Source organism: Urocitellus parryii, chromosome 4, assembly GCF_045843805.1.
Source record: "Urocitellus parryii isolate mUroPar1 chromosome 4, mUroPar1.hap1, whole genome shotgun sequence".
Classification (NCBI taxonomy): Eukaryota; Metazoa; Chordata; class Mammalia; order Rodentia; family Sciuridae; genus Urocitellus; species Urocitellus parryii.
Genome location: NC_135534.1, coordinates 207,836,226 through 207,864,176, shown reverse-complemented (window position 1 = coordinate 207,864,176; position 27,951 = coordinate 207,836,226). Strand labels below are relative to the sequence as shown.

The following is a 27,951-nucleotide window of genomic DNA, read 5'->3' as shown; positions in this document are numbered from 1 at the left end:
GTAGGGCTGGGGCTCAGTGGCAGAGCACTTGCCTGGCATGTGTGAGGCACAGGGTTCGATCCTCAGCACCACATAAAACTAAACAAACATATTTAAAAAGGCATTCTGTCCACCTACAACTACAAAGAAAACTTGAAAAAAAAAAGTCTATTTTTAAGCTGGACAAACACCTGTAGTCCCAGTGACTCAGGAGGCTGAGGCAGGTCCAAGGCCAGCCTGGGCCATGTGCAGGGCCCTAAGCACTTTAGGGAGAGCTGTCTCAAAAATCTAAATAAAAAATAAATAAATAAAAGGGACTGGGGATGTGGCTCAAAGGGAGAATGCCTCTGGGATCAATCCCTGGTGCGTGCACGTGCGCGCGCTCGCACACACACACTCACCATAAAAAAACACACACAGACAGACAAAAAGCTTTCTAATTTCCCTTGTGGTTTCTTTTTGGCACCTGTATTTTATTTAGAAGTGCATCATTTAGTTTCCAAATATTTGGAGATTATTTTCCAGATTATTTTTTCTTACTTATTTCTGATTCTATTGCTGTCTAATTTTGTTGCTTTGAAGTTTTTGATACTTTTTATGGCCCAGCATATGGTCTGCACTGGTGAATCCCATGTGCACTAGAAAAGAGCACGGATCCTGAAGTTGTTGGCTATAATGCTCAGTAAATGTCAGTCGGGATGAGGTTTTAACAGCGCTGTTCAAACCTTCCAGTCCTGAATGACTTCTCTAGACTTATGATTTCACTGACTGGAAGAGAGGGGTTAAAATCTCCAATTCTAATTGTGGATTTGTCTATTTTCTTCCAGTGTCTGCTCCATGTAGTTTTTTCAGTGCATATGCATTAAGTCTTGTTATGTCTTCTTATGAAGCGACCCTTCTGTTGCTGGGCAATATCCTCTACCTCTCTATTCATCTTCATATTTTTAGAGTCCACTTGGTCTGACACGTGGTCGTCTCACCTTGTGATCAGTGTCCGCGTGGTTTATCTTCTATTCCTTGTCTTTAAAGCTATCTGTATCGTGACGTTTTAAATATGGGCCTCACAGACAACACATACTGGGGATTTGCTGTTTTTAAAAATCCGAGCGGGCATTCCCTGTCTTGTAGCTGGAGAGCTCGGTGCATTTCTCGGCGGTCTCACAGGGGGCTGCACTCCCCACCCTCGTGTCCGTGTTCTCTCTGGGTGGTCTGCTCCCCTCCTCCTCCCCTGCTCTCTTTGGATTAACCAGCTCGCTGTAGTGATCCATTTCATCTGTGCGGTGGCCCTTTTAGGAGTGTCCCTCTGACTTTCTTGGTGGTGGCTCTAGAGATTGAACGTGTGCCCTCGGCTTGTCACGGTCCTGGGGTGACCCTTGCACCTCTTCACCATGGCACATCCCCATGGCACTGCGTTCCACCAACAGGCCGCGGTCCTTCGCGCTGCTGTGTGACCTCCACGATGTATCATAACTATTTTTCTTTTAAAAGCCATTTGTGTTGAAGTGAGGAAATAAGAGGGAAGACTGTCCTGCCTATTAACACTCTTCCTTCCTTGGTGTAGATCCAGGCTTCCATCTGGTATCACTTTCTCTCAGCCTAAAGAACTTCCTTTAATATTTCTTTTAGTCAAAGTCTGCTGGTGACAAATCCTCTCAGCTTTCGTGTGTCTGCCAGTGTCGTTGTTGTACCTGCACTTTGCAAAGATCTGTGTTGACAGGTTTCTCCCCCTTAGCACTTTGGAAATGTCATCCATCGTCTTCGGGCTTGCACTGCCTCTGATGAGGACTCCCCGGCAGCTTCTCTCGTCTTTGTTTCTCTGTGTATGAAGCGTCTTTCCTCCCGCTCTGGCTGCTTTTAGGGTTCTCTCTTTCTTTTTAGCTTTCAGCAATTTGACTCTGGTGCATCAAAGCGTGGCTTCCTTTGTGCTGATCCTGCTTAGTCTCCAAGACTCTTGGATGTGTGGCCTCTGTGGGTCACCAGGTTCTCCTCTGTCATCCCTCACACGCCCCACCCCTGTCTTCTGGGTGGCCAGGAAGTCAGACTTTTCCTCTGCCCCAGACCTTCCTCCCCATCTCCGCTCAGTTTCTAATTCCTCCATTGCCTGTTTTCCTGTCTCTAGATCCGCTGCAGCTCATCCGGCGATTCCTTTCATGTAAGATTTTGTATTTTCCAGTTCCAGAATTTCCATCTGGTTCTATTTTTGTAGTTTTTATTTGTTTGCTGAGATTCCCCATCTGCTCACTCATTTTAACTACCTTTTCCTTTAAAGTTTTAGCTATATCCATAATTACTGTTTTAAAGACTTGGTGTACCAATTCTTTTTTCTTTTTTTTGGTACAAGGGATTGAACTCAAGGGTGCTTAAATACTGAACCAAATCCCCAGCTCTTAAATTTTTTTTTTTTTTTTAATTTTGAGACAACCTCAATAAATTGCTAAGGGCCTCACCAAATTGCCGAGGCTGCCTTTGGACTTGCCATCTTCCTGCCTCACCTTCCCCAGCTGGGCTCGGCTGGGTGCACCAGGTCTGATCTCCACCATCCCTCGCTCGGGTTCTATGACCTTTATGCTGTTCTTGAAGAGGCTTGCCTTTTCCTGATTTTCTGTATGTCAAGCAGTTTTTGTTTATATGCTGGACATGTGCTTTTGCTGGAAGAATTTTGAGTTTAAAAGAATTGAGTTCTGGGGGCTGGGGCTGGGGCTCAGTGGCAGAGCGCTTGCCTAATATGTGTGAGGCACTGGGCTGGATTCTCAGCTCCACATACCGATAAATAAAACAAGATCCATCAACAACTAAAAATAAATAAATAAATAAGAATTGAGTTCTAACAGGCAGCTAATTTACTGGAGAATCAACTTGATTTTGAGACTTTTTAAAAATCACTCTGTAGTTGCAGACGGACAGCATGCCTTTACTTGTTTCATCCTATGCCGTGCTGAGAACCCGACCAGCGCCTCCCACAGGCAGGCAACTGCTCTGCCGCTGAGCTACCTCCTCAGCCCCTCACTTTGAGGCTGTTTAAATGAGGCATCCCAGAGTCCTTACCACAGGGCGAGGGCACCTTTACACCTCAGTGTGACCTTTCTGGGGTCTCCGCTGAGTTTCTGGGGTCTTCAGCAGGACTCCCTCTGGCTGCAGCGCCGGCATCCCCCGCACTGTGAATCGCATTCCCTTTTCAGCTTCCCCGTAGCTTTCCTTTCCCAGACCCCGAGGAGGCTCCCTCTGCACCTGTGCAGCTTGGTATTGACCAAAGATCCCACGAGCTCCATGCAGATGCTGGGACCTCCGTGCCTGCTCCCCCCTCCATTAGCTTGTTCCTCAGATTCCAGCTCTGGATCCCGACCTCCAGGCTGTCTCCTCCACCCAGCGGCACTGCTGCTCGGTCTGTGCCCCGCTTCTCTGCTGGTTTGAGAAGTGCCCACGGGTGGGATCCAGGGTGACTGTGGGGCTCATGTTGGGTGTCTCCCCTCTCAAGGTCACAGCCCCGTGCCATCTCAGGATTTTGCTGAGTTTCATAGCTTTCTAGGAGAAGAGTAAAAATGGCCCCTGCTGCTCCTTCGGGGGCCAGAGCCCGAGGCCTCTCCATCTCCTCCAGACCTGGTTCGCATCCCCCTTTTGCCCTTCCTGGCTCTCTCCCGGAAACAGCTTCCTTCGCTGATCACAGCCTCAGGCTGTTGAGAGAAGGGATAAGACAAAGCAGACTTGGCTGCGGGAACACTCCCATCAGCCCTTGTTGTCTCTGCTGGTGAAACTGCCCGCCGCTCAGGACAAGATTCCTGCTGTCCTTTGCAGAGGGAGTTAAGCACGTCATTGTTAAGGACTAAATCTTCATAATGGTCCTGGTCACAAACCTCATGTCATCCTGCTAATTTTAGGATGGTTTCCGGTTTCTTTAGTAGAAGCAGAAGACTCCTCCCCCTGAAGGTCAGAAAGCCAAGGTTGTGCAGTCAGCGGCTCCGGGAAGACGCAGCCTGAGTCTTGTGCTCTGGCTGTTGAGGGCCTTCCTAGTCCAGGAGGTGGGAGGCGGTGTGTATCCACCCAGCACGGGTTGCCCAGCCTCTCCCACATGCCAGCCATGGCCCAGGCTTGGGGACACGGTGGGGCATGATGGAAAAGACCCCTGCTCCGTGGGATGCTCCAGGGTGGGCCGTGTAGCAGGGCGCTCACTCCAGTGTGGCCTTTTAAAGTAGCTGAGCCCACTGCATATCAGTTGGCCACCTGTTGTGCACCCACCATCCCTGGGACCCCTTTCAGAGCAGAAGGTCTGTGGGGACGCCATCCCCGCCCTCCCTGTGCGGTGGTGTCAGGGAGGAGCCTTTCCCCACGCCAACGTTCATCCTCCACAGCGACCCAGAGAGCTGCGCGCTCTGTTCAGTCATTCCAGTGCCGCCTGGCCTCTCAGGGACCTCCTGGTCAGTGTCATCCCACGTTGTCTGCAGTTTTTTAAAATGTGTTTTTAAAACCTTAATTTTATGTAATCATCCTTGTATGTGGCCTGAGGACGGGACCCAGGGCCTCACACGTGCCCCACGTTGTCCACTTTTAATCTGTTCTTTGCCCAGTGCGTTCCTTTCAGCCTTTTCTCTCCCAGCTGCTTTCTGACGTGGACCTTGCCGTGGACGACAGCCACATGCACCCCAGCACGCAAGCACCAGCCCTGCCCCGAGGTCCCTTTTCTCCATCTTCCCTCTATTCGAGGTCTGACGGGTGTCTTTCTGCTCCTCTCTCCATCAGTGTGCTGCGGGCAGCTGCTGAAAGAGGCGGTGGCCGACAAGTCAAAAATCGGCGAGCTCATCTGGTCCTTCCTGGAGAAGAAGGTGACAGGTAGGCCAGGCTTCCCCTACCTGCCACCATCTGAGGCTTCAGAGAACGCGCTCTGCGTTCAGTGCTTGAGCACCAGGGCTCAAGGTCGGGGAGAACACTGGGCGTTCAGTAGGCAGAGGCCCAGGCCAGTTCCTACAGTGGGTGGTCACTGGTGTCTAGAAGGTTCTTGCTTCTCAAAGCGGTGACATGGAGTGCTGCAAGGAGCTGCAGAGCCTCTGGGTGGGTCCTCCACTGCACTTCGAGCAGGAGGTGCAGAGGGCTCTGTAGATGTGAGGCCAGGCCTGGCCAGGGTGGACAGGCCACTGGTCCTCAGGGGTTTAGTGGGGGAGCAGGACTGGATGATCTTTCCAGATCGCCCTGTCATCTGTAGTCTGAAGGCACTCTGAGTCTGACCCCAGGAAGGACATCTCCAAGCTCATTCTAGCTCAGCTTCCTGAGACCACAGAGGAGCACAGAGAGGGCACTGAGCTGCTGAGGACACACAGTCTGCTCATGGCCAGATTTTGAGAAACTCTGCATCTCTTCCCTGGACATTGCATTTTCCACACACCCACGTGTCTCTTGCACAAGTGCTGTGGTGCCTCCACTCAGTCGTGCAAGTTTAGATATCACATCTGATGTGACCATATGGTTGTCATGAAGAAGATCAACCCCAAACCTGGTGGACACACCCCAAATCCCAGCCCCTAGAAAGCCTGAGGCAGGAGGATCACAGCTTCAAGGCCAGCCTGGGCGATATATCTGAGACCCCATCGCAAAACAGAATTTAGAGAAGAGCTGGGATGCTGCTCAGTGGTGGAGCTCCTGACAGCATGTCAAGGCTCTGGGTCCAACCCCCTGTACCAAGGAAAGAAGGAGGAGAAGAGAAGGGAAGGGGAGAATCGACGCCCGTGAAGCTGTCATCCTAGCAGGCGACGGCCGTCACCTGGGCCACTGGCCAGCAGGGTTCTTGCTCCTTCTCCTGCCACTTTCTGGGTAGAGTGATTAATGGAGCAGCAGCTGCCTGCTCCCAGCCGTCGGCTGAGAGTGCCTGTGGGAGGCATCCTGCCCTGGCTGTCCCAAGGAGTCCTGGTCCCCAAGGTGAAGTTCAAGTGAGCAGACAGAGATCCAGGGGACCCCTGGATCTGTGCAGGGGTAGGTCAGAGGGGGCCCGTTCCAAAGTCACGGAGGGACACCCAGAATGACGCGGAGTGAGAGGGCCAGGCAGCGAGGAAACCAGTCGTGTGTGGTGCTTCCTAGTCTGGTTCGGTTCCAGTGCTGCCCCCACAGCTGTGTGGCCCCAAGAAACCACCGGGCCCTCTGGAGCCCCAGCTCCCCTGTGAGATGGGGGGGGGACCCTGCTTGCAGGTCATCATGCCCCCAGCTGGAATGTGATGAGCCCCGGGGTGGGCCACAGGGAGAGCGGCAGGACACTGGTGGTGAAGGCAGCGTGGCTCCTCTCAGCAGGTCACAGGTCGGGACTTGCCCCTGGTATCTCAGGTTGGATTGAGGGGTTGGGTCCATGGTTGTGCCCAGGAACAGTGGACACGTAGCCCGGCCCTCATGTCCCCGCCTGCGGTGGCACATGCCTGCTTCCTTCCTTTCCAGCAATGCCAGGCGTTGGTCCTGACGGTTCCTTGTCCTGGCTTCCTTCCTGAGGCTCCAGGGAAGAGTGTTTCCCGCCTCGTCCAGGTCCTAGAGGCCCTGCATCTGGCTCCTGCCCTCTCTTCTACCTGAAAGCCAGCAGGGTGCTCCTCTTGTCACACCCCTCTGGCTCACGCCTCCCTCCCTCCCCCCAACCCAAACAGTCCAGGGTAACTTCCTGTCTCAGAACCTTGACTTAATCCCATCTGCAAATCCCCCATCCCCCGCAGGTACCAGGGGCTTTGGGCTGGGGAGCATTATTCTGCCCACTGTAGCTAATCGCTGCAATCTTTGCAAACTGTTAAGTGCAAAAAAAATTTTTTTTGTTATTGTTGTTTGGTTTTGTTTTTTTGTGGTGATGGGGAGGGAACCCAGGGCCTTGTATATGCCAGGCACATGCTCACCACTGAGCTACAGCCCCAGCCCCCAAACTTATTTTTTTCTAGTTGTGGCCTCTTGGTTACTGGTGGTACTGGTAAGGTTGAACACCTTCTGATGAGGCAGTCAGTGTAGGTTCCATCTCTTGTGCATTGCCCTTCTGTGGCCTGGCCCTATTGATCTATATTTGTCTTCACTTGCTCCTTCTTTCTTTCAGTGTTTGGGATACAAATGCAAGGCCTCAGGCTTCCTAGGCAAGTGCTCTACCACTGGTCAATTCCTTAGCCACTATTTTTCAATTAAGCTATTTTTTGTTGTAATTGGTTTGTAGACGCTCTTTGCATATTAGTGTTGTTCAAATTTTCCATTAACTTATGTATATCCACGTTATATTTTATTTATATATTTCAAGTCAATCATGAGATTGTACAGTTTTAGTGATTGTTGGGGATGGTGATCTGTCACAGCCCTTAGCTCTCAGATGTCCTGGAGTATTGCAGTTCCCAAGGAGGTCCTACTAGCATGTTGATTTGATTCTTTTTGAGGTCACGAGCACGTGACCTTCTAGTTTTCTTCATCCATGCTCATCACCATCTGACCGGGTAACCTTCTTGCCTTTGGCCTCCCAGGGCATTGGGCACCTGCGATGGCACAGCCTAATGGACCGTCAGTTATGGGCACCGCAGTATTTACTTACCCAACTGGCATCTGCGAGGTGAATGGGAACAATTGCTAGTTCTTCCCTGTATAGGAACAGGAGTGAGTTTCCTTGGGCCCATCTGTGCCTTAGGCACAGTGGCTTATCTGACCCACCACCAGTAACAAACCCGGGAGTCCCCGTGGAGGTCAGGTGCAGACGGTTTTGGTTTGTTTGGGTTTTTCTTTTTTGGTGACTACCAAGGAGACTGAGTGCACCGTCACATTTCCCCCGAGGTTGGAGAGACCTGGATAGCTTCCATCTTCAATGTTTTGTGCTTTTTTTCTCCCACGGCTTTGTGTTTGTTTAGACTATGTAGCTCTATAATTTTGCTCTTCCTACAAAATTAAAGACACAACAACAACCAGTATCATATCTTCCTAACAGAAGCAATAAATCCTGTCATCTCACTAATCCTGATCTTGCAGGATAACAAAGAATGCATTTACATTCATAACCACTAACAGGGTCTCATTAGTGGGATGTGGAGACGCTGCAAAGAAAACCAGAGCTCTCGGCTGGCCAGGAGGAGCCCCGCACCACCCAGGCTTTGCAGGGACCACCCAGCAAAGGAAGAGATTCTCCATAGAGACTGGGTTTGTAGAGAAGATCCCACTGAACACGGAATCTACCCACCAACCACAGCCTTGCTTTTTGCTGAGTAACTGCTGTCGGTGGTCCAGTGGAGGCTGCCCCGCTTCCTAGAGTATCAATGACATCTGTGGCTCAGGGTCCCCAGTCCCTGGGTGCACCTGCTCAGGTTTTGGGTGGTGAATAGCCTTGTCCCTTCCCCTCACCCTGTGTTCTGAGCTCATGAGGACATAGTCCCTGGAGCATCAGGTGTGCCCCGGGCCGGGACTCTTGCATGGAGATGTGGCTGGCATCTGAGGCCATGGTTGGGCTTCCAACATCCCCTCCAAGGCCAGATCTGAGGAGAGCTACCCACTGCATGGCCACATAGTGGTGGGAACAGGGAGATGGCCCCCAGAGCAGGCTCAGGAAGATTGCTGAGTGAGTGGAGGCAGAATTGGAAGGGGGTCGTCCCCCCCCCTCCAGGATAGAAGGTCCCTCCAGAGCACCCAAGGACAGTTGTTGGTGCGCCCTCTAGACTGCAGAACTCTTGGAAGAGGGAGGCTGTGGCTGTTTGCCTGTCTTCTCTGGGGGTCTACGGAGGCATCTCCAGTTTCTCTCTCCTGAATCCCAGGTGCAGTTTGGGTGTCTGTGCCCATGGTGCTGGTGACATTCCTGGGAGCCTGGGGGAGCAGCCAGACACCTCCTTGTGGCTGTCTACATGGTGCAGGGAGCATGGCCGGTGGAGAAGGGTATGATAAGGACAGAGAGACCTCGGGCAGAGGGCTGACACACGTCACCACCTGAGCAGACCCCAGTCCGGCTGCCCATCCTCGGCAGCCCCGGGCCAGACAATGGGGCGCTTCCTGGAGACACGCCTTTTGCTCCTCTGGGTATTAGGCCTCCTCTGTGGGGACTCTGCTCTGCCCATCCTCTGGGTTGCTGGCCTCCTGGTCACTTGTCACAATGGTGGAGTCCCTGGAGTGGCAGGTTCCCGCCCGAGCCACCCACTTGGAGCTGCATGGCCCGGAGGTGCTGATCTGTTCCTGTTGGGCACCTGCTGCGCACGCGGCCTCCTCACCCTGCTGCTCCACAGATAGATCTGAGCCTCCTTCCCCCTCGAGCCTCCTCCTGCTATTCCCCCACCAGGCCTCTGATGCTGAGTCCCAGCTGTGACCTCTACAGACTTGGTCATGTTCTTTTTTGTCCTCACGAGTGCTGCCAACACCTCCTTCTTTGGAATCAGCAACAGAATTAATAACTGTGCTGTTTTCCCTTCTTTCCCCATTTTCTGGGCAATGGACTCTAGGGCCCCATCTTAGTCATCTTCAATCTCTTGATCCCAGGCTCTTGGTGATGGTGCCGTGGACAGAGGGATGGGGAGAGGCTTATTCTGTGCCCTGGACTTTGAAATATACAGGTCTGACCTTCTAAACTCATTTTGACTCGATCTGCAGAACAGAACAAATTTATTCCCCAGGGTTCTGCGCGGCCTTCTTTATGCGGCCACTGCGGCACCGTGGGCGGGGGTTGGTCTGCGAAGGACAGCAGGGTTGAGCTTGAATCATGCAGCCTTCCTCACCGGAAAGCTCCTGTCACTTGTACCTGGGTAAGACATGAGTCAAAGCGATTTGGGGCTTTTGGAAAAACAAGTCCTCAGCCGTTTCTCTATCAACTGAACTGAGGCTGTTGGCCCTGATCGCCTGTGACCTGTGTGCACCCGGGCTCTGGGCAGTCTCTTTCTCTCCAAAATCAAGCAGCGGAGCCACGAGGTCTCGGTAATCGTTCTGGTTCTCGCAGTTGCTTGTTCTTTCTCCAGAGCTCGGCTGCCCAGGGATGGGATTAAAACCAGCCGGAGGCGATTCTTGTCTGTGCTGGTTTGAGTCTTGGCTCTACGCAGGAGAGATGCTCATCTTGATCCCCTCAATAGTGTGCTCAGAATGTGGTGGAAGTGTCGGGACCCTGTCCGCCAAAATGTGACCCCTGCAGGGGGACTTTTGAGTGAGTTCTGCTCTCCTCATCCCCCATCCCTCCTGGAGCAGAGGTGAGCCACTCGTTGCAGCCCACCCCAGCTCGCTGGTCAGGTAGTGGAGTGTCTGACCAACGGTGCAGCAGGTAGGAAGGCCCAGACCCCTCCACGCGCACCCATTCAGGTGTGAACACAGCCATTTAATTGGTGTAATAACTTTCCCCAAAGCAAAATGCCTGGTGTGCAGAGAGAACGTGGAAGGCAGATCATTATGGAGCATTACCTGCGCCCCACCTGCATACCCCTCGATTTCCTAAACATTCCAGTCTGGAGAAGGTCCCTCATGGCCTAATAGAACCTGAGGAGAGGCGGGACTCGAGGGAGACTGGAGGCCTGACTCGCGCTCTCTGGTAATGAGCTCTCGCCCTGGCACACCCAGGCAGCGGAGCCCAGCTGGGGTGGTTACCAGCCATCTCCAGAGCTCTTCCCTAGTCCAGGTCCCAGCGGCCCAGATCAGAGCCCAGCCCACGCGCTTCATTTTTTAGGGGAATTAATATTCTCGGCACTAAATGCACACTAAAGATCCGACAATAGGCCTGCTTTTCTCTTTTGTTAAAAACTTGCAAAGAGTTGCCGAGTTGAAAGACGGAGTAAATCTCCCCATCTGAGCAGAAGCGGATGCTGTTTCTTGTTTGGAGCGGGGCAGCCTGGCAAGCTGCGAGCCGTCTTCCCGTGGAGGGGAGACCCTGGGGGACCTCTGCCCGCTGCCAGGGAGCCTTCCGCGTGGTGTTTGTAGGAGCTGAACACAGCGCATGCCTCTCTAAATAATTTACCAGTTGATTAATAGACTCACAAGGGTATAATTAGTGGCGGGAGAGACAGTGGGCACAGGAACCAGCACAGCGCTTGGGGGAACAGGAGCCTTTATTTTTTTGCAGAAACTTTCTAGGGTGCTGGGCGTTTGAAGATAAGTTGGGAAGAGCTCAGTGCCTCTTCCCTTTTGAAGTGGAAATAGGACAGTTTGAATCCGTCGAGTTTAATTTTTCACAAGCTTTAGGGGCCCCGCAGAGCAGCTCCCTTTTTATTATTGAAAAAAAACTCAACATTTTTCTTTCATTTTTCTACACACACACACACACACACACACACACACACACACACACACACGCAGTCCAAGCAGTGAGTCATAAACACGCTAATTTACTTTTTTATTCAGTGTGGGTCTCCCCACCTCGCCTCCCCCAGATGTGTGTTGGCATGTGCCCCTCTCGCGTCCCCCAGCCAGAGGCCCCCCTGGAGGGGGCCTGGAGGTTGATTAGCGGATGCCCCCTGTAATGTATGCACTTTCCAGGACCCTCACCTCGCTCTGACAATGCTTTTGAAGTAGCTTCTTTTTTCAAGTCAAACTTTTGACTTTTCCGCTGGGACTGCTACAAAGATTTCCTTATGGAAAATAGGTAGGAGTCTTTTCAGCCCGAGAGAAAGCTGCAGCCGAGCTAGCCAAACGGTGGTCGGCGGGTGTGAACGTGCTGTTTGCATTCGGAGGACCCCAGGGCCTGTTAATGAGAGCGGTTGGTTCTGTGAAGGGGCTGGCCGACCCGGGGCCCCTGTGCACCCACAGGTTCGCACCCCATGGGCGTCGGTGTTTTTAACTAGTCCTTCATGGCCAAAGTGTGGTCGCCTTTCCGCGCTATCTAAGTGGTGTTTTGCCGGAGGGGCAGTGCCTGGCACTGAAAGGTCAAGAGGCCTTCTGTTCAAAGCCTGGCCCGGCAGGAAAAGAGACAGTTTGGGCCTTGATTCATTCCTGCATCCATTCAACCAAATTCTCTCACCACCAAGAACAGGCCCCCGGGCTCAGGGCCAGGCCCAGCTCCGTACCATTTCTCATCCCCACGGGGCAGCCCCACGGCTTCTTGCTAGGCCAGTGCTCACCAAGTGCTTGCTGTGTGTCAGGGATCTGGTTTAAAACAAGCAAACAAATAAAACCCCACAGCTAAACCAGACATTTCTGGGAAGTCCAAGGAGAGCCCAGAGGTGCAAGGTGCCCTCCTGCTCTGGCCAGAGCTTCCGAAAACATTTCCCTCTCGGCGGGCAGCCCTGTGGCCTCGGAGAAGAGCAAACCTCCAACGCACTCAGCTGTGAAATTGTCTCAGACAGGCCAGACCCTGGAGGCCCCGCCTGCTTCTCCGGGCAGGAGGTTCCTGGTGCAGCCAGGGCGGCCCAGCCGGAAGCCGTTTCCCTCTAGAGTGTCCTCCACTGACAGGGAGGACACTGCTTCTCTCTCCGAGGGCTGCAGGTGGGGCCTGCAGATCCAGGTCAGGGACAGGAGTTTTACATGGGGTTTGTCACCTAGAAGCCAGCTCTGAGGTGTCCCTGTGCAAGGAATGAAGAGGGAGGGGAGCCCAGGGACCAGAGCCTGCAGCTTTGCACCTGCTCTGAGTGAGAAGGGCGAAGTGAAGGGCAGTGGGTGACAAGGGACACTGGGCAGGGAGAGGGTATGGGAGGCGGGAGGTGGAGAAGAGCTTCCCAGAGTGTGAAGGAGGGAAGTGTCCATCCCCCTCCCCCTCTCCCAGGCTGTCCTGAGCATCAGGGTGGAAGGTGGGAGAGCTTCCTCCTGTGGCCCTGTCCCCATCTTGGCCGCTAGGACTCTGATTCCTCCCAGGCTGCCAATCATGGCTGGGTTACTGGGAGGCAAGAGGGACTTTGTTGGGGACCTCACACACCAGAGTCCCTCCATCTCTGCTCATGCACAGCCTGTCTGGAGGACTCTCCACAGGTGGGCGGGGCTGGGAGGGGGATCAGTCCCCACACCAGCATGGCTCAGGGGGGAGCTCAGCCAACATTTGTGAATGAGTGAGTGACCATGTGACTGCTGATCTGGGTCCCTGTGGTGTGGACAGTGCCAGGCACTGTGCAGGTGAGATCCCCTTCAATCTTGAGGGAAGCGAGAGCTGGGCTGCAGGGGACAGCGGGCAGCCTGACGGGCTTCTAGAGGGGCAGCGGTGTCGGTCCAGTTGGCACTGGTTACTTATGGGTCTGGGCTCTGGAAGAACAAGGGCCATGGGGCCTCTGTCTGAGCCTCAGCTTCCACAGTGTCCCGCGGGGACTCAGACATCCACAGTCGTTTGTGGCTATGTGTGTGCCATGGAAGCCCCGGGCACAGCCGCAGCCAGCGGGTATCGGCTGCCGTGATTGCGGTCGTTGTCAGCACAATAGTGGTGCCAAGGGGGTGGTAGCAAGTCCTGTTAGGCACGTGTATATTTCATATATGTGTTTTTGGTTTTTTTTGTCTCACTCTTCCTGTGACTGCCACCGGCTTTGGGTGCCTGGTCCCTGTGGTGCCCAGGAACTGGTGAAGCTCCAGTTTACCCCAACTCTGGAGCCCCGACGACTTACTGTAGTGCAACGAGCTAGCACAACTTAATGACATAAAATGGTGATTAGTTCCTGATTTGGTGGCAAGGATCTGGGGCAGAGTTGGCAGGGAGGGCTTGGCTGCTCCGTGCTGAGATGGCTCAGATGGAATCACCGAGGAGCAGGGCCTACCTCTGCGCCTCAGTTTGGGTATCCAGCTGGTGCTCTGCTGGGGCCGGGGTGCCCAGTGGACTCCTCATTCCCAGCCTGGCACCTGGGCTGATGCGCTCTCCCTGCAGCCCCCGGGGGCTGTCTTGGCTTCTTCATGGCCTGGCAGCTGCAGGCCAGCTCCTCCTTACCTAGAGCCAGCATCCCAAGGGTCTAAGGGTGGCAGGGGCGAGAGGTGCTGATCAGCCATGAGGCTCCCGAGGACCCAGCCTCAGATGCAGGAGCAGGGTAATTAGCCCTTCCTTCACCACGAGCAGGGTAGCCATGAAGGCGTGGCCATCTTTAATCCACTGCACCAGGGAGGGCTTGATCTGGGTGGTCCAGGTTTGCTTAGGGTGCCTGTGGGGCAGATCACAGTTTCCAGTTTCTTAGAAGCTGGAACTCTGCACACTCCCAACCTGAAAATCCAATTCTGTTCTTTTCAAAATGGATTTTTCCGTTGGATTTCAATGCAAACTCCAAGCTAATCCAATGATAGCTGGGTGGCCTTGGGCAAGTCATTTCTTCTTTCTGTGCCTGTTTCCCAGTCTGTGAAGTGAGATGCTGTCACTCCTTCTGTAGGACTGTTATGATGGTTACCTAAATGAATATTCGTGTTGGAATAAATGCTTTGGCCAGAGCCGACTCCCAGTGCACTGTAGCACACACACCCGCTGTGTGAGCTCATCACTGTGTCTCCTCCATCCCAGAACCCCAGGCTCGCAGCCCCATTCCCTGCTTTCCTATGAGGGCCCACTTTCTTCTCACTGATTGTCTGGGTAACAGCGTCCTGGCTGCTTTTGAGATGGGGGAGAAATAACTACCTCTGAGCCCCCCAGTCATTCAAATGAAGGGAAAATCATGTTCTTTAAACTCTGCTCTGCAGCACAGACTGTTAGTGCAGTGCACCTGGGCAATCCAGCCCACACACCCCTGTCTTCTCACTCTCCCAGAGTCTCTCGATTTCATTGAAAGAGGTAAAAATTCACTTTGAGATATGAATGATTATCCTGTTGTTATGGTTGGCCAATGGAGCATTTTTGTTTAATAAGTTGTAATCATTGGCTAAGTACTGCACCAGTTATTTATAGAAGAGTGCCCATTTTTTAGTGGTCTTTTTTCTTATCTAAAACTTCATAAAACGGAGAAACTGAGATGTCTGCTGTTGGTCAGCTCTGCTACAGAGATGGGCGCTTCAATGTGCTTCTTGCACAGATGTGGCAGAGGACGGGGTGGTAGAGGGTGGGCAGCCACTTTCTGAGGGTGAGTGTACAGAGGGTCCCAGAACCCAGAGCCCCAGGCGAATGTACTGCCCTAGCCCTGAAAAACTCCAGCATCAAAGCATTGTTATTTCTTGGCACTGTTTTCTTTCAAGTAATCCCCATGTCATTAGGAAGAAATTAGACGTTGAAATACAGACTTTTGGAATGCAGCTGCAGCCTTAGAAGCTGTTCAATCTTGTACCTGGGCAGCCAGGCCCAGCGACACAGGAGTTTGTCTGGGGAAAGGGACCCAGTTTACCAAAGAGGTAGCTCGGGCCAGTGGGCTTTTGCCCCCTGCAGAATTGCCTGGTTCTGCTGGTGGGCCAGTTGGGTTTCTCAGCGTCTCCCTTGCAGGTCTGGAGATGATCCTTGCAGCCTGAGAAATGCTCACTTGGTGCAGGGTCCCCGACCGACCAGCAGGTGGCAGTACATAACAAACAAACGGCCTTGCTGGTGGAAGCCCTGGCGCCCTCGGGGTCCCAGCCCCCAGCAGGTCCCAGGCATCCTGACTTCCAGCCGCAGCTCGGTGAAGGCTGGCCGCCTCAGCTGCCAGGAGTCAGGACCACCCAGAGAGTGCTTGTCTCCCAGACCTTGTTAATTTAACTCCCGTGGGATTACAGTGCTATTAAGCAGCACCCTGAAGGCCCTGCCCCACCCTTGCGCAGAGCACCTAGCTTTCTGGGGAAGAGACCCTTGGTGGGGGTGTGGCCCCTTTCCTTTCAAGTATCAGGGTGATCACATGGAAATTAAAATAAAAACAAAAGCAGCCCTTCCTCCTCCTCAGTCTGTTCTGTTTCTATCCTGCCCCCTTCAGGGGCGGGGGCAGCCCGGGAGCTGTGCTGGGTGCTGGGAAGGGGGTCCGCAGGCCTGACACCACCTCATGTGACTTCAGGAGGGCTGGAGGGGGGGGAAGTTGGAGAGTGAGGGCATGTGAGGACAGGAACGGTGGGTGAGGTGTGGGTGGCGTTGGAGGGGAGGGCACGGGCGTGGTCTCTCATGCCTAGGTGGCCTGGGGTGTCCAGTGTCTGTGGTGCCCCTTGGTAGCGAGTGCCTGGGTAGGAGGGTGTGTGCCTGGTGTGCTTGGGTGGGCCTGTGAGGGCGTGGGGGTCAGCAGGGGTGTGGGGAGGTGCCTGGCCCTTCCTGAGTGGCTCCAGGGTGCCTCATTGGCCTGGGGCCCTTACCTTTAGGGGCCAGCTGAGGGAGCCCTTTCCTTTCCTCTGCTTTTTGTCCACCTTTCTGAGAACCCAGGCGACCTTAGAGTCCCTCCTGATTCTGTCCCCCAACCCAGCCCCAGCCCAGGAACATGAAGTGATGTGCACAACGCTGTGGCCCCAGGACTTTGCGGTGACACAGACAGCAGGCAGCCAGGTGCAGGGGGAGCTGGGTGTCCAGGGCAGGCTCTCGGCAGCCTGGGTGCTCTGGGGGCCTCCACAACTCCCCTCACCCACTCTGTGACGGATGTGGGACCAGCAGCACGGCAGGAGTCAGTCCCTCCAGTTCCATCTCATGGGCAGCCAGACTGGAGCTGGTGCCGCTCGGGTCTGAAGTGTGGAGTGGAGGTGGCGGAGGGAGCCTGACCTGGGGCCTTGAACCTGGGCCTTTAACAACAGCTCCGCCTTTGAGACGGGAGCCTGGCCAGGGCTTGTGGGTGGAGGGGTACCTGGCAGAACTGCAGGGCCTAGGAGCATGCCCCCTGCCAGCGTCTCCCCACCAACCCTGCACCAAGCACCCCCACCAACAGGGAATCAGTGGATTGAGATTTTAATAAACTTAAGGCCAACTTGAGGGCTGCCATCTTTCACGGAAGAGCTTGGGGGGAAAAAAAAAAAAACCCTAAACTAAATAGTGGCGTGGCCTCATGAAATACTGGGATACTTACATCTTGCACTTTGCTGACTTCAGGCTGACAGGACATTCCAGAGAGGGAGCCCTTGGCGTAGCTTGTAGGAAGGGTGAGATGTTAACTGTCAGACCCAGAAATCAAGCCTGAGGCGTCTGACTTAATGGTGGAAGACTTCAGACAGCCCTGAGAGGCCTCTGTGCGAGCAGGATAAAGGGTAAATGGACCGTTACCAAGGGGACTCTGAATCCAGCAGCCACACCGGGAGAGCTGGCCGGTCGGAGCCCAGGCTGGGAACGTGAGCAAACAGCCCGCAGGAAGAGAGTGGGCAGGGGCAGCGGGGACAGAGGCCCAGAAAAGCCATCTCCAGGCCTGTGCAGACGCCGGGCTGGGTCTGCTGTCTTTGGGGTCCCCTTCCTCTGGACCGTGCACATTGCTGCTGGCAACAGAGGCTGCCTGGGCGTGGGCAGTGGCCTCCGGGGCAGCGGCCAAGGGGTCTGTCCTCTGTCGTCTGGCAGGAGTGCTCCCCTCGCTCCTCCCAGGTAGGGCAACATAGTTTGTCTCCCCAGAGAGGTCCTGTGGCCCTCGGAGCCAGTGCTGGGAGGGGACCCCGAGCTCCTCAGCCTCGCAGCCCTGCGGGGCCTGCGCAACTTTGCCCAGATTCTGCAGAGTGTCCTGAACTGTGCAGCTAGAGAAGGACGGGGCCTTCCACACCCCAGGGCCCCCGAGGGAGCCACCTCCTGGGCACAGGATGGCCTTGGCCTGGGGAATGGGCTCTCTGGGTGGCCAGGTCTACCTCCTAAGACAGTTTCAGGGCTGGGGATGGGGTTCAGGGGTGAACTACTTATCCAACGTACTCAAGGCCAGAGTTCTGTCCCTAGAACCAGAGGGGGGAAGGCAACATGCTTCTTAAGCTGATTTTTAAATTATAATTATTAGTATATAGTGATCACACAGAATAATGGGTTTCATTGTGACAATTTCATACCTCTGTACGCCACATCCCACATACCCACCTGCCCTGATGTCCTCTCTCACTCCCCTGTCCCTTCCTCCTTCCAGGCTAGTTCCCTTGCAATGCTCATGTCAGCTTTCTTCTAGATACCACACATGACAGTGATGCTTCTCTTTCTGTTCTTGTCTTTTGTCTATAGCTCTAACATTTTCCTGCAAATGACAAGATTTCATTCTTTTTATGGCTGAATGATACTCCATTGTGTGTGTGTGTGTGTGTGTGTGTGTGTGTGCACGTGCACGTGTGCGTGCCCATGCTAGGAAGCCCCCTGCCACTAAGCTTTTAATTTGATTTTAAGTCAGGGTCTTGCTAGGCTGTCCAGGCTGGCCTTGAACTTGGGATCCTCCTGTCCCAGCCTCCTGAGTCGATGGGATTACAGGCGTGCACCGCCTGCCCAGCTCATACGACACTTTATAAATGAAAAGAGAATACTGTTCCTTTGGGTACCCATGGCCAGCATACTGAGCCCGCAGGTGCTCAAGACCCCCCTGTTGCACCTGGAACCCCCCCCAGCCCAGAGACCCCCAGCAAATCCCAGGCATCAGCAAGTTTCTCTGGGCTGCTTGTTTAACTTGAGATCAGGTAACTGTGTGTGGCTGGAAGGGATGGAAGAGAGAGGGGTCTTCCTGACCAGTCTCCGTTCCCTCAGGACCTGGGAAGGCTTCCGCGGGGACACCCCTTTTGAATGGAGACTGGGTTCCCACAATAGGGGGTCCGGCTGGCTCCCTGGTGAGAGGGGGGCTGCTTCATTGGTCACGTGCGAGGGCGGGCGCGTTGCTTGGCTCGGGAGGAGCCTTGTGCTAAAGAGGAGTCCGCAGCTGTTCCCAGGCCCCCGGGTCTGCTGTCCAGCCCAGGCCAGGCCCTTGGCCCCTGTGGTCCCCGTCTCACAAGGCAGGCATCAAGCGGGCACCACAGCAATGGCTACCGATGGACTCCCCAGCACGAGGTGTGGGGTCATTTCTCCCTGCCTCCTGAAGAGGGGCTGTTGCGGCTCCTGTTCCAGCTGGACTCCGTCTGTTTCACTGGCTTCCCAGTCTTCCAGCAGGTGCCCCACGGGTCCCCCTCCCACTCCTCCCAGCCTTGCGGTTTCCAGCCAGGACTGTGTTGGATGGGGTCCTTGTCCCCTCTTAATGCTGGTGCCCTGGGCTCCAGAACCAGAGGGATCGGTTGACTCTGGAGCGTCACGTGGTGGCCGCTCCTCGCTCTCCTGTGTGTTTAAACAGTTACACAAAAGTTTATGTTGAGGGCTGGGGCAGTGCCTTGGTCACATGCCCGGGCCACTGGGTTCCATCCTCAGCACCACATAAATAAATAAAATAAAGGTATCATGCCATCTACAACGAAAAAAAGGTTTAGATTGGTCCTCATTCCACAAGCCACTTGTTGAGCTGCTTTTCACAGGTGTCCCATCCTAGGACCTTTTATGAAGGTTGCCCAGTGTCTGGGGGACACTCTGCATGTCCCAATGTCACTATTGTGAACAGTCCTGTTAAATTTTCTTCCTTTTTCTTTTTTTAACACAATACCTTTATTTTTATGTGGTGCTGAGGATCGAACCTGCGACCTGCCCGTGACCCGCCTGTGACCCGCCCATGCTAGGCGAGTGCTCTACTGCTGAGCCCCAGCCCAGGGCTTTGACACACCTCTTCCTGTCTGTTCCAGGTCAGCGGTAGGGTGCTTCTTAGACTAGGACTGTGGGGCCAAAGGGCATGGGAACTGGGAGTCTCCCCCAGGGATCTTTGTTACCCAAAGGCCAAAAAAAAAAAAAAAGGAGAAAAGGAAGACAAGTCTCTGGAGGAGGAGAGGAAGCCTGTCCCCGTTCTCCCAGCCGAGAAACCTCTGGACTGGGCTTTCCATGGCTGAGCCGCCCGAGCTCCAGGGACACTGGCCAAGGAGGCGCGAGAACAGCTGAGGGCTGGATGGGAGGGCCATGTGCCAACTGGCAAGCCGCGTGAGCATGCCCTCGTCAGGCCTCGGTTTCCCAACTTCAAAATGTGGGAGGTCCTGGGGATGACCTCGAGCCCTCGAGAAAGCTGCAGTTCAGGTGCTGGGCCTCCCTGGGCCCCCCTGGGCCCCCCTGGGCCTCTCTGGGCCTCCCTGGGCATCTTGGCTTCCAAGAACGGTCATTATGAACAATCAGAAAATATCTGGCCCCACGTTGTCCTCACCACCAAGTAAGGAGGCCCTAATGGGCCTGGGTGTCCACGTTCGGATCTCAGCCAATGTGACTGCGTCAGAGGCCGCCTCGGCCAGTCACACCAACAGTCTCCATCATTGGCATCGTCTCTTCCTGAAGTGGTTGTCTACCTGGGTGTTGTTTGTCTCCCCCACAAGAACACAGACCTGCAGAGGGCAGGCCCCGTGTCCTGCCTGACGTCAGAGCCAAGCTGAGCCCTGTGCCTGGCACCTCCAGGGGGTGCTGATAGCCACCCCCCTGGAGGGAGCCCTGGGGAGGCTTATGGTGCCCAAGTTCTTGCCTAGGTGCAAATCCCAGCAGCATTCCAGGTGGGCCTAGACACCCCGCTGTTCCTGATCACAAGGTTTCTGGGTCAGAGAGCTGACGATTATTGCAGCACACAGTACCTTCAGAGCTGGGTCCCCACGCCCCAGCCCTTCAGAGGTGGAGCCCTGATTTCCTGGGCCAGGGAGCTTTTGGAGGTGCTGGACAGCTTCCAGCTCCAGCCACCTGACCCTAGAGTGCAGACAAGTCCTACTGGGGAGAGGAAGAGGAGGTCCCCGGGTTCCCACCCTGGAATGTAAACAAGCACCTCAGCTGAGGACCCGATCACCCGGTGATCTCTAACTTCCAAGGCTGCTGCCTTGGGCTCAGCATCCTAGACTCGCTGGCCACAGAGAAACCAGAAAATGTTCTTGAACCTCTGTTCCCTGACACACATCTCCTGGATCAAACCAAGCCACCATCATCGAGTGTCTACTGCACGTCAGGACCTCATACGAGGTGTTGACCCACCGCAATGGGCCCCTGCCTCTTGTGGCAGATGCAAGCTGAGGCTGCAGGTGGACGGCCGGTGGGCGTCGTTGCTCAGGCAGGCCTGGGTCCTGCCTTGTGAGGGCCGGAGCCATGCTCCCAGCCTCGACTGCAGCTTCCCCGGAGTCGGTCAAGTTGGTCTCGTCTGGTCAGCTACAGTGACACTTTTGAAAAGGGAGGCCTCCTGTCTGTCCTTATCCACTGGGTACCAGGCACTGTGTTGGGCACAGAAAAAATTAGTAGGCCCAGTCCTTTGTCCTTGTGAGACCCACTGTCTCTTGTGAGCGGCAGACGTTCACTGAAGAATCACCCAGAACAAGGGAAGGAGGGTGGTAAGTGCAGGTGCAGCCCAGGCTGGGGACAGTCCTTGGAGTCTTCCCCAGAAGACTGGTCCTGAGTCCCGAGGCCGCAGCGCAAAGGCCTTTCCGTGGCCAGGCCCGTGTAAGAAGATGTTGTGGACAAAGGGAAGGAGGAAGGCAGGATCCAGAGCTTGCCAGGCCTGTGGCCGTGGGGGCGGGGCGGGGGCTGATTTTTTTCTCAAAGCACTGGAGAGCCACTGCCAGGCTGCCAGGCCGCCAGGCTGCCGGGATACCGGGAGAGGGGCGGAATTAGCCAAAGCAACTTTGACCAGCACAGACGGCCACGTGTCCCCGTTAAATCGAATCCCTTTCCTGTTCCTTCCTAGGAACTAGAGAAGAAAGGTTGAAAGACAGGAGAAAAACCAAATTTGATGAGAGGCAAATTGCTTGGGATAAGGTTTGCATTTCTTTGGTGACAAGCGTGTCCCCCAGTGCATGCTGGCACAGAGAAGAGCAGCAGTTGTGATTTACCGCTCACCCCCAGGTTCACCTGGCTGTCAGCGGGGTGTGGGGGGGCCTTGAAGGCTTCATACGTGCCTTAGGGCCACTTGCCAGGCCCAAGGGCAGAAGCTTCCAGAGAAACTGCTGAACACTGTCACTGTTGCTCCTGCACAGCAGCCCACCTGGGCCACCTTCACAGCAAACAGTGGTAATATTTACCAAGTATTTCTGGGAAATGAGTGCAAAGTGCAGGAAGCGCAGTGCTAATCGCTGGGACGCAGTACATCGGCAACACAGGGCACTTAATGAGCCTGGAGGGCGGGACTCCAGGAGAGAAATGTCAGTCGCAGCAATGTCAACAAGAGGCTTCCAACGTCTTCAGTCTTCTCCGTGGGACTGTATTTCAGTCTCCAGTTACAAATGATCCTTGAGAGAGACTCGGGGATAGCAAGGGCAGGGGTGCTTGTGGACCCAAATTAGCAGAGAGCAGCCAGGGCACCCACGAGACCCCATCTGAAGAATACTAAAACTTGGGGCTTCGTGTTCTGCCGTGAAAAGTGATTGCTGCAGAGCTGGATCATTGTGGGGTGCTCTGACCTGAATGCTTGTGTCCCCCTCAAAATGCCTATGTTGAAGCCTAACCCCAAGATGACAGTACGAGGAAGTGGGCTTCTGGGCAGCAGTTAGGTTGCTGGTGATCGGGGAACTGCCCTCGTGTCATTGAAGGCCTGGGAAGTACCCTGGCTGCCCATGGTGATGGGATCTTATCTAGGTCAGGGAAGGACGCGGTCACCAGGACACTCCCCATCTCAGGCAGACGGGTTTCTTCCAACCTCTTATTGCTGGGACATGGAGGAAGCTGGAAACAGGGGTCCCAAGTGGCTCCACCTATACCCACCTCTTCAGCAGCTCAGCCTGTGGGCCAGAAAGGCCAGGAAGCCACCGGCCGTGGCCCAGACCAGCAGGCGAACACTCACCCACTCTCCTTTCTCTGCAGTCCCTGACAGCGTCATCATGAAGATACTGGCTGAACGCCTGGACCGGCAGGACTGTGTGCAGAAAGGGTGGGTGCTGCATGGCGTCCCCCGAGACTTGGACCAGGCACAGAAGCTCGACAGCCTGGGCTACATCCCCAACAGGTGAGCCGTCTTGCCAGAGCCAGGCCCTGGGCATTCTCCCTCCAGGGCTCAGAGAGCTGGGTCCATCTGACAGTGTTCTCATGTTCTTGAAGTGGGACGGACGCGGGCCCACCCATTTCCACCTACCCACCCCGCTTGCCCTGGGCACTAGGAGTAGAGCTAGGGTTCAAACCCTGGCTTTCATGCTGCTTGCTGGATCTGATATCTTCACCCATAAATGGGAATAAATACCATAGTCGCCTTCCTTGTGAGATTGTTGTGCAAATCAACTGATATTTTCTTCTACTATTTCCATAGTTTCGCTTTTTTTTTTGCATTTAGATCTCTGACGCCCTTGGTATTTGTCTTGCTGTGGGTATGCCGTGTGAGTCGTCTTTGTCCCGATGGTTAACATTTGTTCCAGAACCATGTTGAATACTGTTGAGTAGCCTTGCCTTCCCCCACTGCCATGAACCTGAGGGGGCCGCAGTCGTAGTGGTGTGGAACGAAGCCAAGGCCAGCCAGGGTCAGGGCCACTTGATGAGAGCTCGTGGGAGCAGGGGGCAGAGGCAGCAGGCAGGCAAGTGGGCGAGGGCAGCTTCCTCCCGAGCAGGCTGTGGGCCTGGGGAGCTGGGCTGGGCTGACGCGAAGTGGGCATCCTGCGTGATTGGTGAGGGAGCATGTTTGGCTTCCTCTGCGTTGGGAATGGTGGCAAAGTAAGGGAAGCTGGTCCTGACTCTTTGGGGCTGAGGGCTCCTCGTTGGGTTCCTGGGCGGTTGCTGTGGATTGCGGTTCTGGTTCTGCTTTTGTGTATGGTCTGACCATTGTCCATTTGTATGTCCAGCCTCTCAAAATACGTGGGTCCCTTCCTGAACGTTCTGTTTTCCACGTGTCCCTTTCTGCAGCAGTGCCACACTGCTCACATGTTTCAATATAAATGCAGGCCACGGCCCTCCCATCACTCTCTCTGCCATCTCTTCTACATGCTCATTGCTCCTGGTGAAGGCTGTAGCACTTCACGACGTGTAAGGACAACTGCCGGGGACTTGCATGGGACCTGCCTTCCGTGTGTAAGCTGATGTGGGGTCTCGGGTGTTGGAACACAGCACTCTTGGGCCACACTGTGAAGCATATTTCCGTGTGGTGTTATCTGTGGTTGTTCTTGTTGAGACTTTGATGAAGTGGTTTCTCCTCCTTATTTTCTAGGGTTGTTCAGGAGAACAGAAACAGGATTGATTTTCCCTGTTGATTCTGTGCTCCAGCCTCCTTCTAGAACCCTCTGCCTGTCCCTGGAAGTTTTGCAGCTGGTCCTTCTGCGCCCACAGATGGTTGCCCTGGGCCCCTCCTTTCAGCTGCAGTGCTGCACTGGCTGGTGCCATATTGGCTGGGCAGTGCTTGCAGAACCTGGCCCGGCCGGGGACTGTTTTCCTGACCCGAGGGCTGTCTTGATAGGCAGCACCGCTGGCCACAGGCTTTGGTTTGAGGGATATGCATTTTTCATAAAGTTACAGAACTGGGGCTCCATGGGTGTAAAATGTCTGAAGGGGATATTGAATTTTATAAAGTCCATTTTAAGAAAATTTAAAATGTTTTCTCTTTACGACATATTCGTGTGATGACTTACGTCAGTACCTTTTCTAACAGCCATCAGGCTCTTCGGCTGGGTCATGGCATGTTAGTCTCTCAGTACTGCTTGTGGCAGGTAGACTTTTGACCCTCGTGACATTTGCCCCCAGCTGTCATGCCTCTGAATGCTATGTGACAAAAGGGATTTTTCAGATGTAATTAGGGTTATTGACCAATTGACCTTAAAATAGAGAGGTTCCCCTGACATATCTGGGTGGGTCACAACAATCACATGAGCCCTAAAGCACAGGGGACAGAAGAGGAAGCCGGAGGGAGTCTAAGCAGAGGAGGATTTGACACACCTCTGCTGGCTTGACATGGCAGTGGGGACCGGGGACACTAGTGAACCCAGGAGAGCACCTCGGCCTGGCCCACCTTGGCCTTGGCCCACTTAGACTCACGTTGGATCTCTGGCCCACAGAACTGTGAGATAATAGATTGGAGTGGTTCTGAGCAGCAGCTTGTGGAGATGCCTATGGCAGCAGTAAGACACTAACCGGCCGGGGGCTGGGATGGACGGGTGTGTCCTTAGTTAGGTTTTTGCACTTATGTGCACAAGATGGGTCTGAAGTCCCGTGTTTTTGTGCTCCCAGGCGTTAGTGTCAGAGTGTGATCATCCCCAGGTCTCCCTGCCTGCTCCTGTCGGGAAGAGTTTTTACAGCTTCACAGTAACTATTCCTCGGAGCAGGCACTTTGGAGCAGAGGTGGCTTGTTAACAACTTGATTTTGCTTACAGCATTTAATTTCTCTCTTTTCTCATGTCTCTTCCTAGACAATCACCCCTCTCCCGCCCAGGTCTTGAAGTCATTATTGGCATGAGTCCCCCTTCTGTGGGCTCTCCCATTTCTTCTGGACCTGTGGTCATTTTTTCTTTATTGTTGCTAGTTTTATGTGTTTGTTTCTTCTTCTTTTTTGAGGATTACTTTAACTAGTAGCTCCCCCCCTCCTTTTTATTTTTTAATTTTTCTGTTTCCTTTTTCTGTTTTGTTTACCAAAGAAAGCTTGGCAAACAAAATGTTGATCAATTCTGCTGCTGCTTCACTTGTATTCTATTTTCATGAACTTTTGTTTCTCTTGATCAATGACTTCTTTTTTTAATCTTATTTTTAGTTGTTGATGAGCCTTTATTTAATTTATTTATATGTGGTGCTGAGAATCGAACCCAGTGACTCACACATGCTAGGCAAGAGCTCCGCCACTGAGCCTCCACCCCAGCCCGTGATTCATGGCTTCTTTTTGTGTTGGGTTTGTTTTGTTAATTTTATAAGACTTAAGCAAAATGCATGATCTGCTAATTTTCTGTGTTTCTGGTTCAGTGCTGAAATGGTGAAGGCTTTGAGTGGTCCTCTGTTTGCAATGGTAGCTGTAGCTCCTATTTTTCATGTCTAATGTTTTCATTATTTTAAAGGCATTCCGAAGGTATAGCTGAGCTTTCTTACACTTGAGAATTATTTAGGAGTTTGAACATTTTCATGTCATTGGCATTTTGTTGTTATTATTTCAACTTTTATCACTAGCTTTTTATTTTCCTGTAGAGTATGGATAATTCAAGTATGGCATCAAAATTTTTGAAACTTTTCTTCTGTGGATAATTGTTCCGTAGGTATTAAAAAATAACATGTATTTCTAAGTTAAAGTTATATATATTAAGTCAGCCTTACTGATCTTATAATTTGTATACCTCCTTGTTGTTGCTCCCGAGTGGTGGTAGTCTGTCTGTCATCAGTCCATCGAGGACTAAGGGATCTGTTACCTTCCCTTGAATATTGTGTTCCTTTTTCTTTTTATTGTGTTTCTGTGGTTTTTACTTTGCATGTTTGGGTGCCATATTATTCGGCACATGAAGGTCCATGTAAGTGACCCAGGTGGCTGCTACTCGTCCACTCAACACTCACTCTCCCCTTTCTCTGCAGTAACAAAACCTGGGTTTTCGGAGGCGCACCCCAGTGTATGAAAAGAAAAGGCTCCGTCCGTTTCCAGGCTTCTTGATGGCTCTAGGGAACAACAGCACTCAGTTCTGTCGGTGGGCTCCAAATATCCAGCCATGTCTTCCTTCTAGGAGACCTACCTTGCGTGAGGGAGCTTTCCCCGCTGGAAGGAGCGAATTTTTCCTAAAACTAATAACTACCTTGCTTTTTCACTTGATGCGTTTTCTGTGTACCTATTAATTGGTGATTTCCACCTACAATAGCCTCTCAGAACTGTTTTCCACAACGTCCTCATAGTATGTGATCTGCCGGTTCCAGTTTTTTCTTGGTGACCCCCAAACTCTCCTGTTTGGCCTGGCTTTTCTCTGGGCTTACTGCCTGGCTGCTCTTCTAGGACTTCTCCTCACTTGCTGAGGGCCATTACCAAGTGGGTATGACGCATCGTAATCCTTGCCAGTGTACCCCATGTTAAATGGACTTGCCTTGGAAATTTGCTGCGACCTTGCTTGTGTGTTTGAGAAAGGTGACCCTGCTCAAGGTGATCGAGGGTGGATCCAGGTTTGAGGAAGTATCCTGCAGGTTTGAGGAAGTATCCCGGTCCTTGGGTTTAAGGCGTTTCCCGGTTTAAGAATATGGGTTTTAGGGAAGTTGAGGTTGAAGATTATTGCTGTCGGGATTAGGGTGTTCCTGCTGCTTGTTCCCGTTGAGTTCTCCAGAGATTCAAATGGGATTTGGAAAAAGCCTCCTGGAGTAGGTGAATTGTACGGGGAGATTTAGACTGCCCCTGAACGTGTGTGGAGGCTGGTGTGAGATCCGGAATAAAGAATTGCTGTTTGAACCTACAAAGCTGTGTGGTGGCTCGTGATTCTGTGCCAAGCCGAGACATTGGCACTTGGCTTCTGGCACTCACTAAAATCAGAGGGCCTCCCTGTACCTTCCTTCCGAGCCGGAGCCCCTGTTTCCGGAACACTCATCTCTCTTTTTTCCCAACTCCCTGGTTGGACACAGCACATCCTCCAGTGCCTTCCAGGTAAAAGATGGCGTGGCAGCACCAGGCTGTTGCACCTGAGACACAGGCGTGCCAGTGTGAGGAGGGCACCCTCCCGCAGCAGTGCCATCCTGGGACTCCCAAGTGCCATCACCTTCCCCCGGGTCAGAGAGTTTATATGTGATCTTGCTTTTGGTTCCTTACATTGTTTTAATGGAGCTCCCATCAGCAGCTTCCAGGGAAAGTTCGGAAAGTGATTTTTTTTTTTTTTTTTTTTGCATCTTGTATGTTTGACGGTGTCTTTTTTTCTCTCTTCAAACTTGTTGGGGAGTTTGCTGGGAGGGAACCACAGGCTGGGAATCATTTTCCCTCCGAGGGTTGGTCTCCAGGGATGCTGTTGAGAGGTCCCTTGCTGATGCTCGGGGACTTGTGACTTTTCCCCTCTGGGAGTCGCCTCGGGTTCTGATCTCACAGTGAAGCTTCCTATGTCCTGACCCAGGTCTGATCCACTCCACTGTGCTGAACTTAGGCAGGAGGCCCGTGTCCTTGGGGCCCGGCCCTTCTCTACACTTGGTGACAACTGCCCTCTCTTTATCTGGTTGGCACTGGAGTGCCAAGACTGCCCTCTGACCTTCTTTGTTTGTTTCCGTGGTTGTTGTTTTGGGGGGGTGGGTTTTTTTGCTTCTAGACATTTTTTTAAGTTCATTTTCCCCCCGCCCTCTCTATCTCTGGGAGTTTCTGCAGCGTTCTCTTATTTTCTCGATTTTCTCTTTGTAGTTTCTTG

At 53.3% G+C, this 27,951-nt stretch overlaps 1 protein-coding gene across 2 annotated transcripts in view; it reads left to right on the top strand.

Annotated features, from left to right (window-relative positions):
• Ak8 (adenylate kinase 8) overlaps nt 1–27,951 on the top strand; it is a 110,109-nt gene that overhangs the window by 37,359 nt on the left and 44,799 nt on the right. For both annotated transcript variants that reach the window (XM_026395494.2, XM_026395493.2), the window contains 2 exons: nt 4,714–4,803; nt 22,505–22,646. In XM_026395494.2, coding sequence (XP_026251279.2) covers nt 4,714–4,803; nt 22,505–22,646 — 232 coding nt within the window. The remainder of the gene's footprint in view (nt 1–4,713; nt 4,804–22,504; nt 22,647–27,951) is intronic.